General features: G+C 44.1%; 1 protein-coding gene across 4 annotated transcripts in view; it reads right to left on the bottom strand.

The window, feature by feature from the left end:
• The window catches only part of TBC1D12 (TBC1 domain family member 12), a 34783-nt gene extending 18759 nt beyond the window's left edge, over positions 1-16024 (bottom strand). For 3 of the 4 annotated variants that reach the window (XR_014948884.1, XM_015867108.3, XM_085555163.1), the window contains exons 1-2: positions 15182-16024; positions 4566-4689 (exon numbers count right to left, since the gene is read on the bottom strand). Coding sequence is in view for 3 of the 4 variants with exons in the window: in XM_015867108.3 (XP_015722594.2) it covers positions 4566-4689; positions 15182-15846 (789 nt within the window). In the remaining variant the exon portion in view is untranslated. The remainder of the gene's footprint in view (positions 1-4565; positions 4690-15181) is intronic. The other variant, XM_032445623.2, reaches the window with a different exon arrangement.
• Positions 16025-19244: the final 3220 nt, after the last annotated feature.

Below are 19244 nucleotides of genomic sequence, written 5' to 3'. Positions count from 1 at the left end.
AGGAGTTGTACTGTCAAAAAGCAGACCCAGAAGTCCTCGTTGATTAAGTTTTCCTTGTCAAAGCAGATAGGTAAGTTTTTGTAGCTGGGCTGTATTTTATGTACTTTCTGCAAACAGAGGAACATTTGTCTGAGATCCTACAAGCTTCATTACCACTTTGTTGACAAGATAATCATTACTGAAGCCTAAATTACAGGGGAAGGTCCTTGAAATATTTCAAAACACAAATGTTTTACCTGTAGTGCAGCATTTCTGACTGCACATATGCTCTGGAAAGATGACACACATTTCTTGAGAATCTAACCACTACCACATCTGCAAATAAGAACATCACAGTCTTTTCACTCCTACTAGCAGACTAAATGCTATTTAGGTGCTACAAGACTTAACAACACATTCATTGTCCATCCCCGTCTCAGGGAAATTTGTTACCAATGTATTTCTGACTGTATCTGAGGAACAGGCAGAACTCTTGCCTTTCTCCTTCTATCTTTCCAGCAGCACGTGCAAGATGAGCCAGCGTGATCTCTATCTAGATAATCACTCACGGAAAAACTTTCAGCCTTGTATTTACGTACTTTTCAGATATTCCATCCTTAGATTCATTGACAAACACATCACACACTTTAAAGCTTCATGCACAGTTTAAATTGGAACCACAGTGACTGGCTTGAAGCATTACTATTGCAAGTCAGAAGGCCTGAGCTGTCTGAAGGCTGATTGAAAACACATCTGTTTCTCTGAAGAGCAGCCTCAGACAATTCTTGGCCCTGTGAGACCATGGGAGTTGTGCTGAATCAGTGAATGATTTCACTGTTAGATTTCAGATGGGATATAGCAACATCAGAAAAATATGCACAAGTTTATTAGCCCTCATATACAGGTGGTGTTTTTGTTTGTTAGTTTTTGCTTTTAAGATTTCACAGCAAGCCAAACCGAGTATTTTCAGAGGTTAGCTGTAGGAAACAAACTACATTAGACAGTCATCTAAATCACAGTTAGCGCTGAATTGATGGTCTAAAGTTAATAACCTGCCATCTTGTGTACAAGGTGACAGCTTTTGGAAAAGATTATTTTACTTTACTTCCAAAGAAGCAGTCGATAAATTACTGCAAGCTTTTCATGTGTCAGATCTGAACAGAAGCTCCCCTTCATATAAGGCTGATACTGGCTGTACTCCATTAAACTCCATCAAAACTCTTGATGAAACAGACACGGTATATGCTTCACTTCTGTTTGCCTTGCACTGCATACTCACACATTCTGAGTTTACCTTAACCTGGGCATATTAGGAAAAGGAAGTTTCACAACTTTAAGCACGTTAACAAAAAAATATTCAAGAGTGCTTTAATAAAAGAGCTAAAATAACGGCTTAATGTTGAGAATTATTTTGATCACTAATACAGACTTCTTTAACCACAAGGACAAAAAATTAAATTCAGTTTGCTTTTCCAAACAGAACTTGCCCTTCAGTCAGTACACATCATCCTGCAAATCAGTTCTGGCTTCAAATGCTTCTGTGTTAGAATACTTTGGAGGTCTAATTGAAAGCAGATTTCTTTACAGACTGAAAAGAATGTACCCAACTGATCATTAATGACCACATACATCTCATAACGGCTGGTTTTATTAGCTGCAGTTCATGAAAAAAGGCACACTTCCTAAAACCATCAAATGCATGTGACATCTGCAACCCTAAAGAGTTGCTATTTTCCCTTTTTTAAAAAAAAAAAAAAAAAATCAACAAAAAACAGTGAAGGAAGGAAGCCCAGAGGAGGGAGATGTCCAGTAAAAGAGTTGGCCTCAATCACATCCTGCCTGGGCAGCTCCAAGTCCAAGGGGAGCAGTGCGTGCCAACAGCTGAGCGCCGGCAGAGGCGGCTGCCAAGACCTTTCAGCCTCTGGCCCACTTGGAGCTCAAGCACTGCACCCTGAGCATGCTGATGGCAGTGCAGCTGCAAGGGGCTCTGCCACCTCCACAAACATGCAGGCTCAGCAGTGTGCTTTGGGCAAAGTAATTATCTTCCACATATGCTATCAGAGAAATTTACAGTTGTGCTCATCAGAAAGTCTCTGAAGGCAGAGCTGGCTACGCTGTTGTCTGAAAAATGCCTGAAAGAGTATCCCAAATTAAGTTTCCAGACTTCTGGAGGAAGTTATTCAAGACACTGCAATCACCACCAGACTCCTCTGCAAAGTTATGTACAGCAACCTCTCCTGACAGACTGTGAGCCACAATTATTTAGACGCAATTACGAATTTACTGTCATTCTCACCAAAACAGGTAACAAGGGAAGCTTCTGCCGGCCAGGACAGAAACATGGAAATTTAAGAGCAAGGCTCATCACTTATCAGGTAGCAGAATAGTGGTGAGTAGGACAAATTAAGCTTGTATCAGCTTTTACAGGCCTTGTAACTGCATTCTTGCCTGCACCCCTTTTGGTTCCATCCTCAATAGTGAAGAGCTGAGTCTGGGAACCTCAGTCACTCACTCACAGTACAGATGCTGTTTTCCACTCATGGTCAGTAACAAAGAGTGCCTCTATTCATTCCATGCTATGGCCAGATTAACAAATTTGAATGCTTTTGAGGAAAAACTATTGCCTTTACTTCAAAGACATATGCACAAGGAACTAAACTGTAACTCTTACACACAAGGCACTTGATTTATGTTAAATATGGATACATCAGGGCTTCCTCTCAATTTAACAAGAGTTCTCAGATATTGCAGATCTGACTCTGTACTAAATATGCCACCAGTCAGGATCCTTCCTTTCATAAGTGCTGTTTTTCAGGACCATGATGCTTTATCTAGAGACCATCCATACTTTATCCTAGTTAGAGTTAGAACCTAATACTATTACCCATTACTGATACAACTCTCTAGATTACACAAATCCAGTACTGATCTTAATTCTGCAACCACTCTAACATAAGCCACACAGTCTCCAAGACCAACTCAACTATGTCTAAAGACAATACGCTGTTTAAATATTTCTGCTTTTCTGACACTTTGCAGAAGTTTAAAAAGCCAAATTTTATAAATACAGTTTAAAAGGAAAACAGACACTAAGATGCAACAGGATAAGAAAAATATTTCTGCAGAATTTAACTCATTTGTCAAACATCTTCATTGCTAGAAAATGGGAAGCAGATGATTGGTAAGCATTGTGCATATGCTCATTCCACAAGATGGACGAGACATCTGGATTTCCAGCACAGTATTTTCATAGCACAAGGCCAAGACCATTCATCTGCATACAAACTAAATACACCTGCTCTCTCCTGCCAAAAACGAAAACATTTCCATAAGAAAAGTGTATTTCAAAGTAGTGAAAAAGCATCTAGTTTAATTCAGAGTAAATAGCACTTGCAGCAATAGCATCATTTCCTTATATTCCTACATTTCATTGTGTGACAACTCATTACACTGAAGTCCTTCAAAAAGAACCTCTCATTTTTCACTTTAGTTGCTCCCAAAAGGCCCTCTTTCACCATGAAGCTCTTTCCAGGAGATGGCTGAACACTGCTTCATTCACAGCTATTTGCACCTGCCAAACACATCAGCTCATATGGAATTTAAGAGAGGAGACAAAGAAAAAAGCAGCTCAAGAGATTCAGTTACTGTTTTCATTAACACAAGGGACATTCATATTTCTTAAGTGAACAAATCTTTCAGCCTTGGTGTTGTATGTTAACTTTACCGATACATTCCCAATTCCTCACCTTTAAAGACCAAGCTGTTTTTATTATTATTTCAGCCACTCAGTGAAAATGTAGAATCAACACAGTAACAGAACTTGGCATTAGAAATTGGAATTATTAGTACCCCAGTAAATCCCAAACAAGTTCAACTTGCACTGCTGTGACTATTTTAAGTTAAAAAAAAAAAAAAAAAAAAAAAAAAAAGCTCAAGAGATTAAATTAAAAAAAACACCTTAAGTGAAAGGATGACATACTTCAAAATTCTACACAATTTTTCACCAGTTACTGACACAGCAAGCTTACAGGCAAGAAGCAAGGACTATGGAAAGATGAGCTGGATCCAAAAAGATCAGTTTTGTAACATGACTACTCAGGAATGCCTGTAGAGGATAAATTTTGCTGAATTATTATCTAGCTTGCATAAAAAAATAATATAGAAGCCTAACTAGGCTCCTATTGCACAAAACAGGCAAATTAACTCAGAATTGAACCTTAAAGCAAGACTACAATATTTTGCAATCACTTTACCATTATAAAATTGTAACACATTATATGAGGCAACATTTTATGAATAATTAGTAAGAGTGTTGATGTTTTGATTTAAACAGCCATAAAACAGTTTTAATGTTTACAGTGCTTACAGTTCTGAACATGTACTGATGTTTTATAAGCACTGAGATGTGCTGAGGAATGCAGAAGTCAAAGTTCCAACTCCTCCTTCTCAGTAGCTCACCCCCAAGAGTCTTCCCAGAGCACCCTATGGCCACACAGCAGCAATGTGGAGATAACGGCAACAGAGCTGCAATACCCATGCATTAATTCTTGCAAGCTTCCTGCCTAGAGTCATGCAAGTCCACTTACCTGCTGAATTATTTTGGAGTCTTTAGGAAGGTTTTCCCTGGGTGGGACTTTTCCAAACAACTTCCAGCCAGGAGCACTTTGGACAGCAGGTTTGAGTTCCTTTGTCCTTTTAGTGAAAAAGTTTCTGGGGGGAAAATAAAAAAAAAAAGGAAGGTTTTATTTTTGTTTACTGTGAGCACATAAATACTTTTATCTACTTCGAGCTTAAACTGAATTCACCACTGCAGAGATTTACTGCTCAGCAAACACAACATGCTACCTTCTCTTTCTCTTTAAAGTCATTAACTTGCAGTGAAGTAGCTTTCATTGCAGTCACGTGGATACTAATACAGAATTACTTAACATTCAATTTAAACTTGGAATCCTAAGCTACTCTGTGCAATACCAAAGCTGTTTCAGCAATACCAAACAATTCCCCAAATGCAAGTCCAGAGTATGCAGCAGCTTCTACATTTTTGTTTGGGACTTAACAGGCTATCTGAAAACTGAAGAGCAAAAAGCTGGAAGTCACTGTGCAACACGCTGATTTAAAAAAGAAATGAGGAACTATTACATTCACCAACATTTTCCGCAAACTCTGTTAAATTTCTTGAACTTCCATAACACGGACCAGAAAACCAGGGAAGACACACACAGCTCCAGTTTAGCAGATATCCTCTGCCAATGCCTAGTGCAGTTACACTCAAGCAGACAAACGACTATGCTGCTGAATTACTCTGTAGAAAGCCACCCATCACGTGGTCATAGCAGGAACCTTTTCCTGTCCTCTGTTCTAAGTCCAAGATCCTTCCTGATATACTTCCTCTAAGTTACACCACTCGCCTCTTTCCCCTTTGCTGTCTCCTTGCACTCGCTGCAACCATGCAGGTGCTGCACATGCTATGGGATGCTGCCAGCACCACCTGGCAGCTCTGCCTCACTGCTGCCCACCCTGGGGAAAGTGGAAGATTTAACCCTGATGGCAACCTGTCACCATATCAGAGCTGGTTTACGATTAACCAGAAAAGAAAGTTCTTAAGAAACTTCACTTAATAAGCCAACAACACAACCCTAACACTAAAACAAGCTCTCCAGAATATAGTTCCACACATTCCATGGTGCAGTGAACTAAGGAAAGGCCTGATTTTGCTTTTCCATGAATGTACAAGTGAAAAAAATACATCATTTGGTTTGGAGTTCCATAAAAGCCTGTTCCTTCTGAAGGCAAAAAACCTGATCAAGCTTTGAATCATGTCAGAATCAACCTCACATGGGAATTCTAATCCAAGAGTAATTAATGGGAGGTTTACAAATAAGCTTTGCTTAACTCAGGATGGAAGCACACTCTTAATACATTATTTTGGCAGCTAACAGCATCTCACCTTCTCATGTGCTGGTGACAACAGTGAAGCCTTACAAAAGTGCTGTTTAATGAACAGCATCTGCAAACGCTTACAGATTGCATTCACTGAGCTGCAGGAAGCGCACTGCATTTGCTGCTTAGAATATTCATGAGCTCTGCAGATCCCAGGAAAAGTCCCAGAAAATAGCATTTTGATAAGGAATCTTAAAATCCACTTGAGAATTTCAAAACTTCTTGACAAATCTACACTGCAAAACTGAGCAACGATGCTCGTTGAAGAAGGAAAGAGGCCCCACACTGACTCACTGAATGAGGTTCCACTTCAAAGAAGCCCAGGGACAGTCGCAGTGTTTTCTCCCTTTTAGCTGTATACGTGGTAATGCACAGAAGTGCTCTCAAACCATACACCAGCTGAAGTACCAGATGAACACCACCACCTAAAGCCACTGAATAAAATATCATCACTACCACGTAGCAAAAAATCTATACTTAACAGGGTTTGGGTTACACTAGGGGGTGTCACAATCACACAGTTACAGCAGCTGCGGTGACACACTGAGGGGCATTGCTCTCTCCTTACCTATTGAGGCCTGTGCCCTCCTGGCACCCACAGAACACAAACTGCTTGTTTCCACCCTGCTTTTCCCTTCCAAATCACTTTTGTTGCTAAGATAAATTGGTGAACTCTAAATGCTGCTTGAGTGGCACTTTGCTACTGTTATAGTGGAATCAGGCATTGTTTATCTTCCCTTCCTACAGCTCTGTGGCACACAGGTAATACTAGGTTATGAGTGTTTCACAGCTTTGGACACCCAACAAAACCTGCAGCTGCTTTTCAGTCCACTCTCAATGCACATCCTTGGGTTTTCAGTCTCCGCTTTGAGACTCAGAGCCTGCCAGAAGACTCATCACGAAAATAGCTCTGCTGGTGTGGAGATACGGTGCTGTATTATTGACAGCAATCAACTTTATTTTTCACCTCCCATTTGAGTCCAGCAATTTTAACAGTAACACTGAGACACAGCACTCACAGCCTTTTCTGCCTTCAGCCCTCTAGCTTTAAATCAAAGTGAGGATTCCGATTCAGCTTTCCACCCCCACCATAAAACCACAACCCACAGCCCAAGCACTACATTGCGGTTAGACTGAGGGCAACAAGAATAGAGAGGCTGCTGGGCAGTCTGGGTACAGAGAAGCAGGAGGTGACAATTGTGCTGGAGCCACAACAAAAAAGAAAACGGTGAAATGAAGCTCAGTTGCGAAGTAGGAAGTTAAAATACAGTCCTAGTAAGTGGGACTTACTGCACATTGTTCAAGTACTACTAATGTAACTACCCAGAAAACCAGCCCAGCTGTTTAGATAGCATGTCTAGCAATGCAGCTACAACCAGATGTTCTCAAGGCAGAGCAACCTGACAGCAATCAGTCAGCCAAGGCACACGGAGGTCCCAGCAGGGCTTTGCCTCCTCCATCAGAGTAGATCTGAGGCACCATTCTACTTCTTCTTGCATATCAGAGAATCAGATCATCACAACTCCACCCAGGGAAACACTGAGAAAACAAGATTTGAAAGCAACCAGAACCAACAAAGGAAGTGAGAGCTGATTCTATTTTCCTTTTTAATGAACATTCTAATATCTGATATTAGACACCGCATAAGACAACTTTTCATATTAAGTCCAATAAAACAAGACGCCAACAGGAAAGAAACAGCACCACATCCATCATGGTGAGCTGCCTCTCTCCCTCCCACATAACATGTTGTCACAGAATCATGAAGGCTCAGGAGGGAAATCCAGCACGGAAATAATGATGCAAACGAGCACCCTGGAGGAGTACAAACAGCTCAGGGGGTGGTGGTGTGTGGTTTGTGTTTTGGATTTTGACCGTTTGCTTTGATTTCATTTTTTTTTGTTTGCTTGGGTTTGGTTCCTCTTTTGGGTTGTGGTTTTTTTTCTATTTTAACTAAAATGACAAAAAGTTAAAAAACACTGGAAAGCCACATAAGCCTGCAATAACATGAGCATGTTAAAATCCAGCTACTCCAATAAAATCCCCAGATGAATAAAAGGAATGTGAAGTAACAAGTCAATCTCACTGGAACACTGAATACATATTATGAAGAAACTGATTTTGCATCTCCACAAAGAACAGAGTTCAGCTTGTGCACACAGTCTATTTTACTTCACTCGCAGTTCATTATTAAATAAGCTTTGTTGGGGTACAAAATAGGCCTACGACACCTGAATTGGCAGAAAGAAGTTGTTTAGGAAGTGACTTAGGTGTACTCAGTAGTGCTTACCCAGACAGCTGCATGCCTGAAGAGTTAGAAGATGTATATCCCAGGATTGTTACAGACATCAAGGCATTAAGTCAAAACTATTCACTTTTAAAAGCATGCTTTCAGAACAGAGCACAAGCTCTGAAGACCCAAATTCCTTCATGGCTCTAACAGAGAATAACATGAATTACTACATTCACATTGGTGGGTTTTTACCATATGTACAACACAGAAGCTGGTTATGTCCACAACTTTTCTTCACACTCAAGCCTTGGTTGCTCTGTTAAGGTTTTGTGTGCAACAATTTGGAAACAGTAGCATAAAAGTATTGCTCGACTATAAGCAATTACCTTTGCTATGCTTTGAAGAAGACTTTTCAATAATTTATATACAGAAACAAACGTAACTCAACTCTTAGCATAAATAATGAATCATTAAAAGAAATGAAACCTTTTGGTGAGTTGCTTACAAAGCTTGCACACCAGGGCACAATTCTAGTGCTAGTTTGAACTACTTACTCATAGTACACAATTTGTAGGAATTCATGAAGTATCCAAGTGAAAGCCTGCCATGTGCTCAACAGAGCACCCATCACTGCCCACCCCCTGTTTTAGACTTCAGTTACAGCCATTTGCTCACTTTCCCACGGCCAGGAGTGTTTTCTCACATTATTTATTATGGCTCGAAAGTGCGATGGGTAAAAGAAAAATAAGAGCAAATTTTCCCTATTCTACACATCTGCTTTTCACCCCATCCTTTACTCTTGTATTTCCACTCAGCTTTGTGCTAGATTCAGCAATCAGTTAACACACGAGGGTTTTATGACTTTGTTACAATTCCTGCCATGGAGATTTAGAACAAAACAATACACTCATAAATTTAGCAGTTATTATGTGCTCTACATTTTTAGTTCCAATCACAGCAGTCTCTTTTGGTTCAATATATGCACACAGGTGTTTCAAACACGAGTATATAAGCTCTGCCCTATACTGGAGAAGGAACTCAACTTATTTTACAGCTCACATCCTCCACCACTTCTTTACAAGGAGGTAGATGTTAGCACCTCCAAACACAGACCTACTGCAGGACATGGCTAGTTTTAGCAGCTTTCAGCAGTACTAAGCTCTCCTTGCTCTCCACTCTAAGACAGCTCAAAGTTTCCCAAACCACCTTCTGCAAAGGAACTTCTGCGTTTGCATCTGTAAAAACTGACAGTCTTATCTGTATTATGTATTTTATAATAAGCTAATCAAGAGAGTGCGCATCCCTTGCAGGACCAAGCCCACTGTTTGTTCTGGTTTTCACTTTCTTAATGAAACACAAATCAGTAACACCACCAGAAACAGCATCTAAAGCCTCAGCTACAATTAGATATACCTGAAATCTCATAAACTGCCAAAGAGTGCCTGTGAATGATTGAGGAGTAGGGAGGAGGAGGTTTTTGACCTCTTGCTGAGGACACCCAGACAAATTACCACGGAGAGCCTAAATTTGATCAGCTGTACCACTCAGGTTCCTCCTGGCTGACACCAGTCCAAAAGTGGATTTACAAACTCTGGTAGCAAAAGGTTTTACTACAGACACAAGAACATCTCAGAAGTTTTATGAGTAGGCAGTGTTTAGCAATACTGCAGAACACCCTGTCCAGAAAACTCACTGGCAAACAGTGCTTTGAATGTCTGAATAATGCTTCTAACAAAAGAGATGTTGCACTGGTTAGCTTTATCAACTGGCTTAAGTAGTCAGAAACACAGGTACAAAGTGAATTTCAGGATGCCCAAGTACAAAAAGAGTAAAGGAAGACAATGAGTGCAGCCTCACAATAACTTCTGAGTGAGCTAGCGATACAGAGTTGTGTGCCAAGCTCCTCTATCACCTTCATATTTAATTGGGCAGCTCAGCAGCTCTTCAGGCATTACACCCAACAAATTCCATAGTTAATCTTTTGTAACAATAATCACCACTTGCCCAAGCAGCCAAACTCAAAATCCTACATCACAGAGGCACAGCACAGAGAACTTTTACCACCCAGTCAAGCACCTATCATTATTTCTTGAACAACCAAGAAAACATTCCTGCCAAGCCACAGCTGGTTAACCAGCAACATACCATGAACAAAACAGTATTAGAAGAGCCCTTTCCCTACCCACACAACAGCAGAGCTGCTTCATCTCCACTAAGGGGAAGCCCCTTTTCTTCCTTGCATCAATAACATCCCAAGTGCATTTGCTGCATCCATCCCCACACTCCATACCTTACAAGCCAATACATGCCATACCACTTATCCCACAAAGCCAATCATATCTGTCAGTCCGTAGCTTGAGGAGCTCCAGCAGCTCACACAGGATGAGAAGACAGGTACCAGCAGTGGGGATGAGGCATTCCCTTTGTTATCCGACAACAGAAATTCTTACATCCATTCACCAAGACGTCCCCACCAGCCTCCTCTCAGGTCCCAGGGAGTGCCCATCACTTACTCGACTGTGCAATTAATGCTGCAATGTACTACTGTGATTTGTTGCCAATAAACATACCAGGTATTCTAGCATAGTTAGCAATTCATGATACACTTAACATCACTGTTGTAGGAATAATTATACAGATGTTACAGAATGCAAGAATACATTATTGATCTGTTATACTGCTTAAATTAATGTGCACGAGCGATTCCTTTCAGTGTCATCTGATGACTGCTTTACAAAGTGAGCAAGATACTCCCCTGGCCACCCCTCAGCTGCCTACAGAACAGGAGGAGCAGCAAGCCACCTGTGCAACACCTAAAGCTCAGAGCAAGCCAGGGATACAACCCTGTGCTCTGCAATCTGCTCCACTTCCCATTCAAAACTGTCTTACAGCTATTTTCAACTCTCAGACCTTGAGAGCTTGCTGGTTTTCTTCAGCTGCTCAGAATGAGTTCACTCAGAAGAACAAGGCTGCTGCCATTTTGGTAACGTCACTATAGCAGAACACTTGTGGAAAGCTTTTACATGTGCACTAAGAAAGTCATACAATTCTAGTACAGTTTACTGTGTGTGCAGTTACTAGCAGAGTTTGGAGCTGAAACAGTTAGTACTGTTTGTCTTACTTTGAAGACTGCATATCCCTAAGTTGCCAGTACCTGTCATTCATATGACTGAAAGCCAGAAACTGGCCGCCTTGTCAACACAACTTCACAAAATAAATTGTTCTTAGTGAACTGTGTGGGAAGAACCTATGGAAAAAATTACATTTTGATCATACCAATGCTTTTCCTTATTTCTAAGAAATTGAATGTGTCTCTAACTCAGGGAAAAAAGAATTATGGTTGAAGTGACAGTGATGCTTTTAAGATTTGGGTTCAGGTTCTGAAAGGAATGTCATTATATTTCCTTGACCTGTTACAAACTCTGTAACCCCTATTCCCTTTATCTCTCACTCCTAACCCCCAGGTCTGGACAGAAAAAGAAAACACAAGTCTTTCAGGATGTCAACAAGAACTAAGGTAAAGAAAATACACAAACATAGATTAATCCCTGCAAAACTCCAGCAAACAGTTCTTTGACCTTTGCACAGACAGAAGGGTGGGAAGATCTGTGGCAGCAAGGACAGTTCATACTCAACTCTTTTTGGACCCAAACCCTGCAAAACAGATACACAGTTCTTCCCCTGGAAATTCGTATGAACCAGAAAAGCTCTGCATACAAATAGAACTATCAATTCTGTATTCAGCATTCACAAGATGCAACTGTACACGAGGTGTGTCAGAGAGGTCGAAAAGTGCAAGTGCTACTTCATAACAAATGGAAAGTAAGCTACAGCTCTGCAGTACACGAGCAGCGCTGCTCAGACAACTGCTTTGCAGCCTCTATAGTCTCTGTCAAGGACATCTTCCCCAAGCAAGATTAGCAGCTTGTGAAGAACTACCTACTGAATGAATCACAGAACCGCATTCGCAGAAAGGGGGAAAATGTGGGGTTGAGCAATTTCTCAGTTCTTTGTTCCTACAAACATCAACTCCATTCAGCTTCTTACCATCTCCAAGAGTGAAGATTTCTCAAGATAGCTGGGCAGTCAGCGCAGCAGTTCTAAGTGAGGAAGGAAGGATGAGACTAATGGCAGTTTCTATATGCATACGTATGCCAACACCATGCATGCTTTTGCAACCCCATAGCACTGCTGCTCTCAGCAAATTCTAAAGACCTACCAGCATTGGTAATTACAATTTGAGTTCTTTGTGATCTTATCAGGAAAAGAAAAGCTTGTTAGATTAATTCTGGAAAACAAGCATTTGGGAAAATGGTGCTTTACAACAATAAAGGATGTAGCACTGCTGTCGTCAACATTAAGCTTTGAACCCAGGGCTCAGAAAGCAATCGGGAACTCTGTCAGCTACCAGGTACCTACACTGATCAAGTAAATGTGCAGTTCAGGAAGGAACAATAGCTACAAGAGTCTAGAAAATGCCTGTGAAAGACGTGTGAAATATGATCTAAAATCACCATCAAAAGAGGTGCAGGATCTGGTAACCATCCCTGCCTCAGTTCTACTGTCCATTTAACACCCTCACTTAATTATTCTGTGCTCAACAATAAGCCACTGGGACAACCTAAAATCAGCTGAATAACCTAAGAACGCTGCACTTGTAAGCTGCTATGCAAGACCACAGAGCTCAGAACAGCGCCTACTCACAGCTGTGCTACAAACCCTGTGCAGGAGTACAAAGCAACAAGAGGTGACTCTCCAGAAGGCACCCAACCATGGCAGCAGCACAGCGGAGATGAGGGGCCTTACCACTGCACCCTGCTCCACACACCCCACATGAGAGGCATCCCACTTCATACACCGAAAGAAACAAAGAACTAGAATAAGAAGACAGCAAAACCTGTTATTTTCCATTAAAAAGCTGTTAGCATCGACTTGATAGGATTAGCAATTTGGCATGCATGCCAAATTATTTCACCCAGGGTGAAATACTACACTCCATGCTTACTGAAAAATATCCGCAAACCCTGTCAGAAACAATTTTTCTGAGATAAAGGGAAAGTTTCCCCCCACCTGGAGGGCACAGGCACTTCTCCCTGCTACAGAACCACACAGGAGCATTTTGCACAGCTGCTCTCTTCCCCCTGCCTCCCCTCAGCAGCTTCTCGTCCAGTTCAGAGACACAAAGACCGAACATGGATCATTTCAGTGAGCTGCAGGGCAGGCCAGGCTGATAGCTAAGGAGATGGAAATAAGCAGCTGGAGAGTGCGGCCTCCTAACCCAGATCTGCCATGGCGAGGGAGTTCATCTGGTCAGGCAGTTACAACACAGAGCTTTCACACAGACTTCCTCCTCGCCTTCCCACAGTTCTCAACCAAATAGCAGCAAGAAAGGCCAACCTTTCAAAAGAAAGGGCCGTACAATTACAGTTCTTGGGGAAAAAAGAGGAGCTACTGAATTTCAGACAGCTTGTAAACTAGACAAAGAGCATTACAAGCATGAAGCATCCTATAAAAGACACACCTGTGCTTAGCACAGCCCATCCATTTTCTCCAGTGCTGAGAAAAACGCTTATGTCTTGACGAAACAGAAGCGAGCTGCCCTCTTAACAAAGAGGCTTCACAGGACACTGACACACAGCATAATCTAAAGTTCAGGAGAACAGCACCATTTATGACTCCCTGCTGATTCAAACATTCAGCAATCACCTGCAGGGAAGGGTGACAAGAGGTGAGCATTCAATCATAGGTGATTTCCAATAATTGCAGTCCCTATTGCTGAGTCAAGGCAAATTTCTCTTTCTGAAGGACTGGAGAAAAACCCATTCACAATGGCAACTAAACACTTTAAGAAAGTGAGAAGTCCAGGCTTTTAAAACATCAGAAGTAGATCAGAACAACAGATTGCCTCCATAAATTACAAAAATAAAGTTTCATTACCAGTTTTCTAAGCCATCAAGAACACAAACTCATGTTATTCTGCACACAAGAGCATCACGTAAAAGAAGCTTGGGCTTAAAAAAACATAGCAGGAAAAAAAAACCAAAAAAACTAGAACCAGGCTCCATTAATGAATCTCATTGTGGCTGCCCAGATGCGATCAGCTCAAAGTACAGCACCTTCACCAACACGTACACAGAGCTGGAGGCAGTCCCTGAGGCCAGCACTGCTCACCCAGCACAGCCAGCAGGGCCAGCAAGAGGATACCAAACAGCTCCCTGCAAACCCATCCCTCACCACAATATCACAACTCTGGCTTCTGCCACAACATTAATTTGTTATTAATGTTGTGGCAATTATGTTTTTCCAGATGTTACACTGAAAACTGAAAGTGTCCCTGTCTGCTGACAACTTCCACGGCACGCCAAGTCCTGCCTTCTCTAGGAGCCAATGTTCTCCAGAAGTTCATTAAGCTACTGCTCTCAATCAACAAGGAGGCAAAGGGAAGGCAATATACTGCAATGCAAAGAAAGTGGGGAAAAGGGGGATGGGGGAAATGCCCACTAGAAACAGTGGGGACAGGGGACCAACTCACAGTCCGTGTTTGACACAAAGCACAGGCATCGCAGCTGTGCTCACACCACTGTGTTCAGTCCTGAGCCCACCTCCTCCCTCTGTGATGGCAGGCAAAAGAGGCCCATTTCTGTTTGAGATCATGCCTTGATACTCACTGCCCTTCCACATCAACTCTTTTTAGTCAGCAAATTTTATCTTACTCTCCTTTCTAACAACAATGGCGTCCCAGAGTTTGGAGAGCAAAAGAACTGGCAGAAACCAGCAAACGTTTAACTCCCATCTTTAAGGACAAGACAAACAGAGCGCACTGCAGATTATCACAGGCAGGACACACCTCCTGCACGGCCAAGAGCTACGACACAAAGTTTCTCCTTATTTCCCATCCGTTTAACCACCAGCACCACTAAGTTCCTCCAGACAGCGCAGCGCTCCGGTGCCCGCAGCAGGCTGCAGTGTAAGCGCACCGTCCGTACAGCGGTGACAGCCCCTTCGCCGCCGCGCCCCTCCCGGCCGTACCTGCTGAAGAACTCGGCCAAGCTGCTCCCGGCACCGGCGATGCCCGCCCGCCGGGCCCTCTCTGCCGGCTCCTGCGGCGGCTCGGAGGCGGGAGGCAGGTGCTCCGGGGCGCTGCGGCGGCGACTCACTTCGTACGTGTTGCGAGAGTTCAGGCTCACGTCCGTGAAGGCGGGGGGAGCGGCGGAGCCGCTGGGGGGGCTGCCCCCCGCCTCGCCCCGCAGGCAGCAGCTCCGCAGCGGCTCCTCCAACGCGGTGCCCGCGGCGGTGCCGCCCCCCGGGCCGGGCGGGCAGAGGAGGAAGCCCCCGTTGTGCAGCTTCACTTCCTCCTCCTCGTCCTCCTCCCGAGGCGCCGGCCCGCCCGGCAGCAGGAAGCCGGCGTCCCCGTTGCTCATCCTCCCGCGGGGCCCCACGGCGCAGGCGGCCCCGTTGGCGGCCTTCTCGGGGCAGCGCCGCCCGCCCGCCGCGGGGCCCAGCGCCGCCAGGTACCGCTGCAGCAGCCGCTCCCGCCCCGCCGCCGGCCCGGCGCTCCCGCGGCTCAGGCCCCGGCTCCCATCCCGCTCTCCGTCCTCCTCCTCCGCCTCCTCCTCCGCCGCCGCCGCCTCCTGCCGGCCCGCGGGAAGCACGGCCGCGCCGCCCGGAGCTCCGCCATCGTCCGGCCCCACCATTTGCCGCCGCGGAGCCCCGCAGGTGCCGGCGGCGCAGCCCCCCCAGCGGCGCGGCGGAGGCCGAGGGGGGCGGGGCGGGGCGGGGCGCGCTGCTCAGCACCGGCGGCGCCGCGACCGCTGACAGCCGCCGCTCTGCAAACGGGACCGCGGCCTCGGCGGGGGGGGGCAGCCGGCCCGCATCGCGCAGGCGCGGAGCCCGCCCCGCAGGGAGACGCCATAGAGACGGAGCGCACGGACAGCGCCCTCCGCCGGCGCGGCCACATCCGGGACCATAGAGCCGGCAGCCAGGCGGGACCCGGCCCGCCCTCACGTTACCGTATTGCCGCCAAACGCGCCTCCAGCCCAGCGCCGACTGCCGTATTCCCCGCCGTGCAGCGCAGCTCTGCCACGGCGGCACCCGGCGGCTCCTCCCCGCCCGGCCCCGAGCACGGAGCCCAGCAGCTCCCTGCGCAGCAAAGCGAAACGGCGCGGGGATAACTGGGGTCGGAACGGGGAATCGACGGGGTATTCGGCAAATAACCCTTTTTTTGTGAGAACAAGGATAATAAAGCCAGCGATAGATGCAGCGGGGACACCGGCAGTGCATGAGATCTGGGGAAGAGCAGATGGGGAGAGAAAAGGGAAGGATGGGCACCGTGAGGCCGTAGGGTGAACCCCCTAGAGAACCGCGATGGGATTTCACAGCTCGCCAGGTTAGCAGCAGCAGCAGCGAGGATGGAAGACACGTGCAGGCAGCGCCATCCCTGTGCTTCCCACTGCTGCTCTTAGAGAAAAACATAATTCTTACAGTATCCCCTTTTTCATGGGAGAGGAGGGCCAAAAACCACGTGTAAAAGGAACAGTATGTGGGCTTTGAGCCCCCACAGCAGCAGCAATAACATAAACTGCCGCTCTCCCTGTGCAAGCACCAAAGGGAACACCTAAGCCTCACAAATTGCTTTTGCATTTCTGCAGTAAATACTCACAGTTGGTAATAAGGAAGGTACACGTCTGCAGGAAGCCCATAGCCAGAGGTGTCCTCCATTCTGTAACCACCTTTGCATGCCCTGCACTGTGGTGGGGGTCCTGGCTTTTAAAGGTAGTCAGAGGGGCATGCCCAGAGAGAGGCCTCATTGTGAAATGGAGATACTGCAGAAGCAGTCAGCCTCTCTAAATGCTTTCCCCCTTACCTGTGGGTGTTTTAGGAAGAAGTTTAACTGAGAATCTTCAAGACAAAAAAGTTGATGCATTTCATGGTGTTTTGACTTAGAGTGTTGCAGTATATAGCCTTCTGGTCTTGGCTTTAGCAAAGAAAGAAAAATAGGTTGTAAGTATTTCCACCCCCCCTTTCTTGTTGCCCTGCAGCTGTACCCCTGAGGTTGGGCAAGTAGCAAGTACTTGGAATGGCAGAGGCTAGAGAAGAAATGAATCCAAACTGGATTTTTTGTTGTGCCATGCCTACCTTGATAGAAGACATGCTGCTTCATTCAGCTACAGCTGTGCCAGATGAATAACCATCAGCTGCTCGGAAGTGAGGGTTGCTACCTGCCTTTTGGATGTACCAGCTGAACTGCTTGTAGAAATACTTTGTAGACTGCTTCAGTCAAACCAAACCATTAGCAAAGATGAAATAATAATGCTGTTTAGTTAACTCAAGCTTTTTAGTTAAGCTTTTTGTTATAACTAAGATGGTAGGTTTTCTCTTCTACCCTGCAACACATTGAGCCTGCAGTATCTTAAGCTGATGCAGCAGGCATAATATCCCAAGGAGTGCTTTAGTCAATGGCCATAAGCAGGATTGATACTGTGTCTTCAGAATTAATTAAAAACAAAAAAAGGGCCTGAGTAGTGTTCTACCCATCTTAAACTGGAGACTTCATAACCAGTAACGAGGGACCAACAGTGATTTCACTTGTCATCTGTATGTTCATTGTTACTCTGGGCAGTGTGAGATAAAGTGAATTGTACTGAAGACACAGCAGCACTGTATGCCATACAAGTAAGGAAAGGGTGGATGCGATGTGAATCTATAAACTATGAATTATCCAAGAGCTCATTCTGTACCAGGACATATAAGCTGCCTTGATTAGAGTAGATTTTGGGGTTAAACAAGCACTTGTATTGTGCATATTTGTAATGGTGTTCACTGTTTCACTGGGATGCTGTATTGCAGTGTCACTCCTGAATAGACTGCTATTATCTAAACCTATGAAAACCACGATTTTAATGCAGAGCTGGCAATGCAGTACAAGATGCTAAGCAAAATGAAGACTAGCACTAAGGTTGTCACACAGGATGGGCTTAGAATGAACTTATTTCAGTCAGTGCAACTGGAATTGTTGGTAATTACATTAGAGATTCCAACAAGTTGTTTCACACACCCAGTTCACTGATTTGTACTGATTCCCACTGCAAGGACTTGCTAAACAGACAGATTTTATGTACTTTTCAACAGATTTCCAGAAAATTATTTAGTATCTCAATCAATCTTGTATGTTGAAATTTAGAAACTAAGGAGGATTATGAAGTTCTATCTTGTACTTCCCAGAAATTCTCAGTCCTGTGGTTTACTGGTTGCACAGCCCAGCAGTCAGAAGACAAAAGCTATATTCTTAGCTTACACTGATTTTATGTGAACACAGACAACTTACTTCATCTTTAGTGCCTCAGTTTTGTGCTTGTAAAATACATATTATGATTTCCATTACCTTTTTGAAAGATGGAAAATGTTATATGAAGTATAAAATACAGTTACTATTAGATGGTGGAGTTGTGTTGCTATTCTATTTATTTTTTACAACTAAAGAATTAAAGAAGGTATTAGCAAGGATATGTATTACATGGTTCCCACACAGCTATTAATGAAACAACTTTTAGCCAAGCATCTGAAAGTCAAGGCAGTAATTCACAGAAGCCCATGTGCATCTCTGGGCACACAGCTCAATGTCACCTGGCAGAGCAGGGTGAGCAGGTAATCCAGAGTATGTAGAGGGTCATCAGCAACAGATCATTGCTCTGATTCACTTTAGGGCAAGACCCCCAAAGAGGTGAATCAGTACAACTGAAAGAGATTATTCTACGACCATAGGTTGGAAATGATGGGTCAGAGTGTGAACCTCCTTTGTTTACTGACATTTAAGAAACCGTGACATGAGATACTATCCTAACCACACCACGATGTAACTGTGCTGTCACCTGATACTATTAAAAATTACATTGTTTATTCTATAGTTCTAACCCTCAGTATCCAGTGTTTTAGACAAGCAATAGCATAATTTGTTAGTGCAAAGGAAATAGCTGCTTAGCTGAATATTGTTCTCCAACTGATTAGGGCAATTTGCTTGTAATAAGATCCTCTGTGCTCCTGGCTCTCTAAAGGTGACCATTACTAAGGAGGAAACTTTACTGAATTGAAGTCT

This window comes from Coturnix japonica, chromosome 8, assembly GCF_054131305.1.
Source record: "Coturnix japonica strain WE chromosome 8, WE-NBRP24, whole genome shotgun sequence".
NCBI classification, from domain to species: Eukaryota; Metazoa; Chordata; class Aves; order Galliformes; family Phasianidae; genus Coturnix; species Coturnix japonica.
This window is presented reverse-complemented; position numbering and strand designations above follow the sequence as displayed.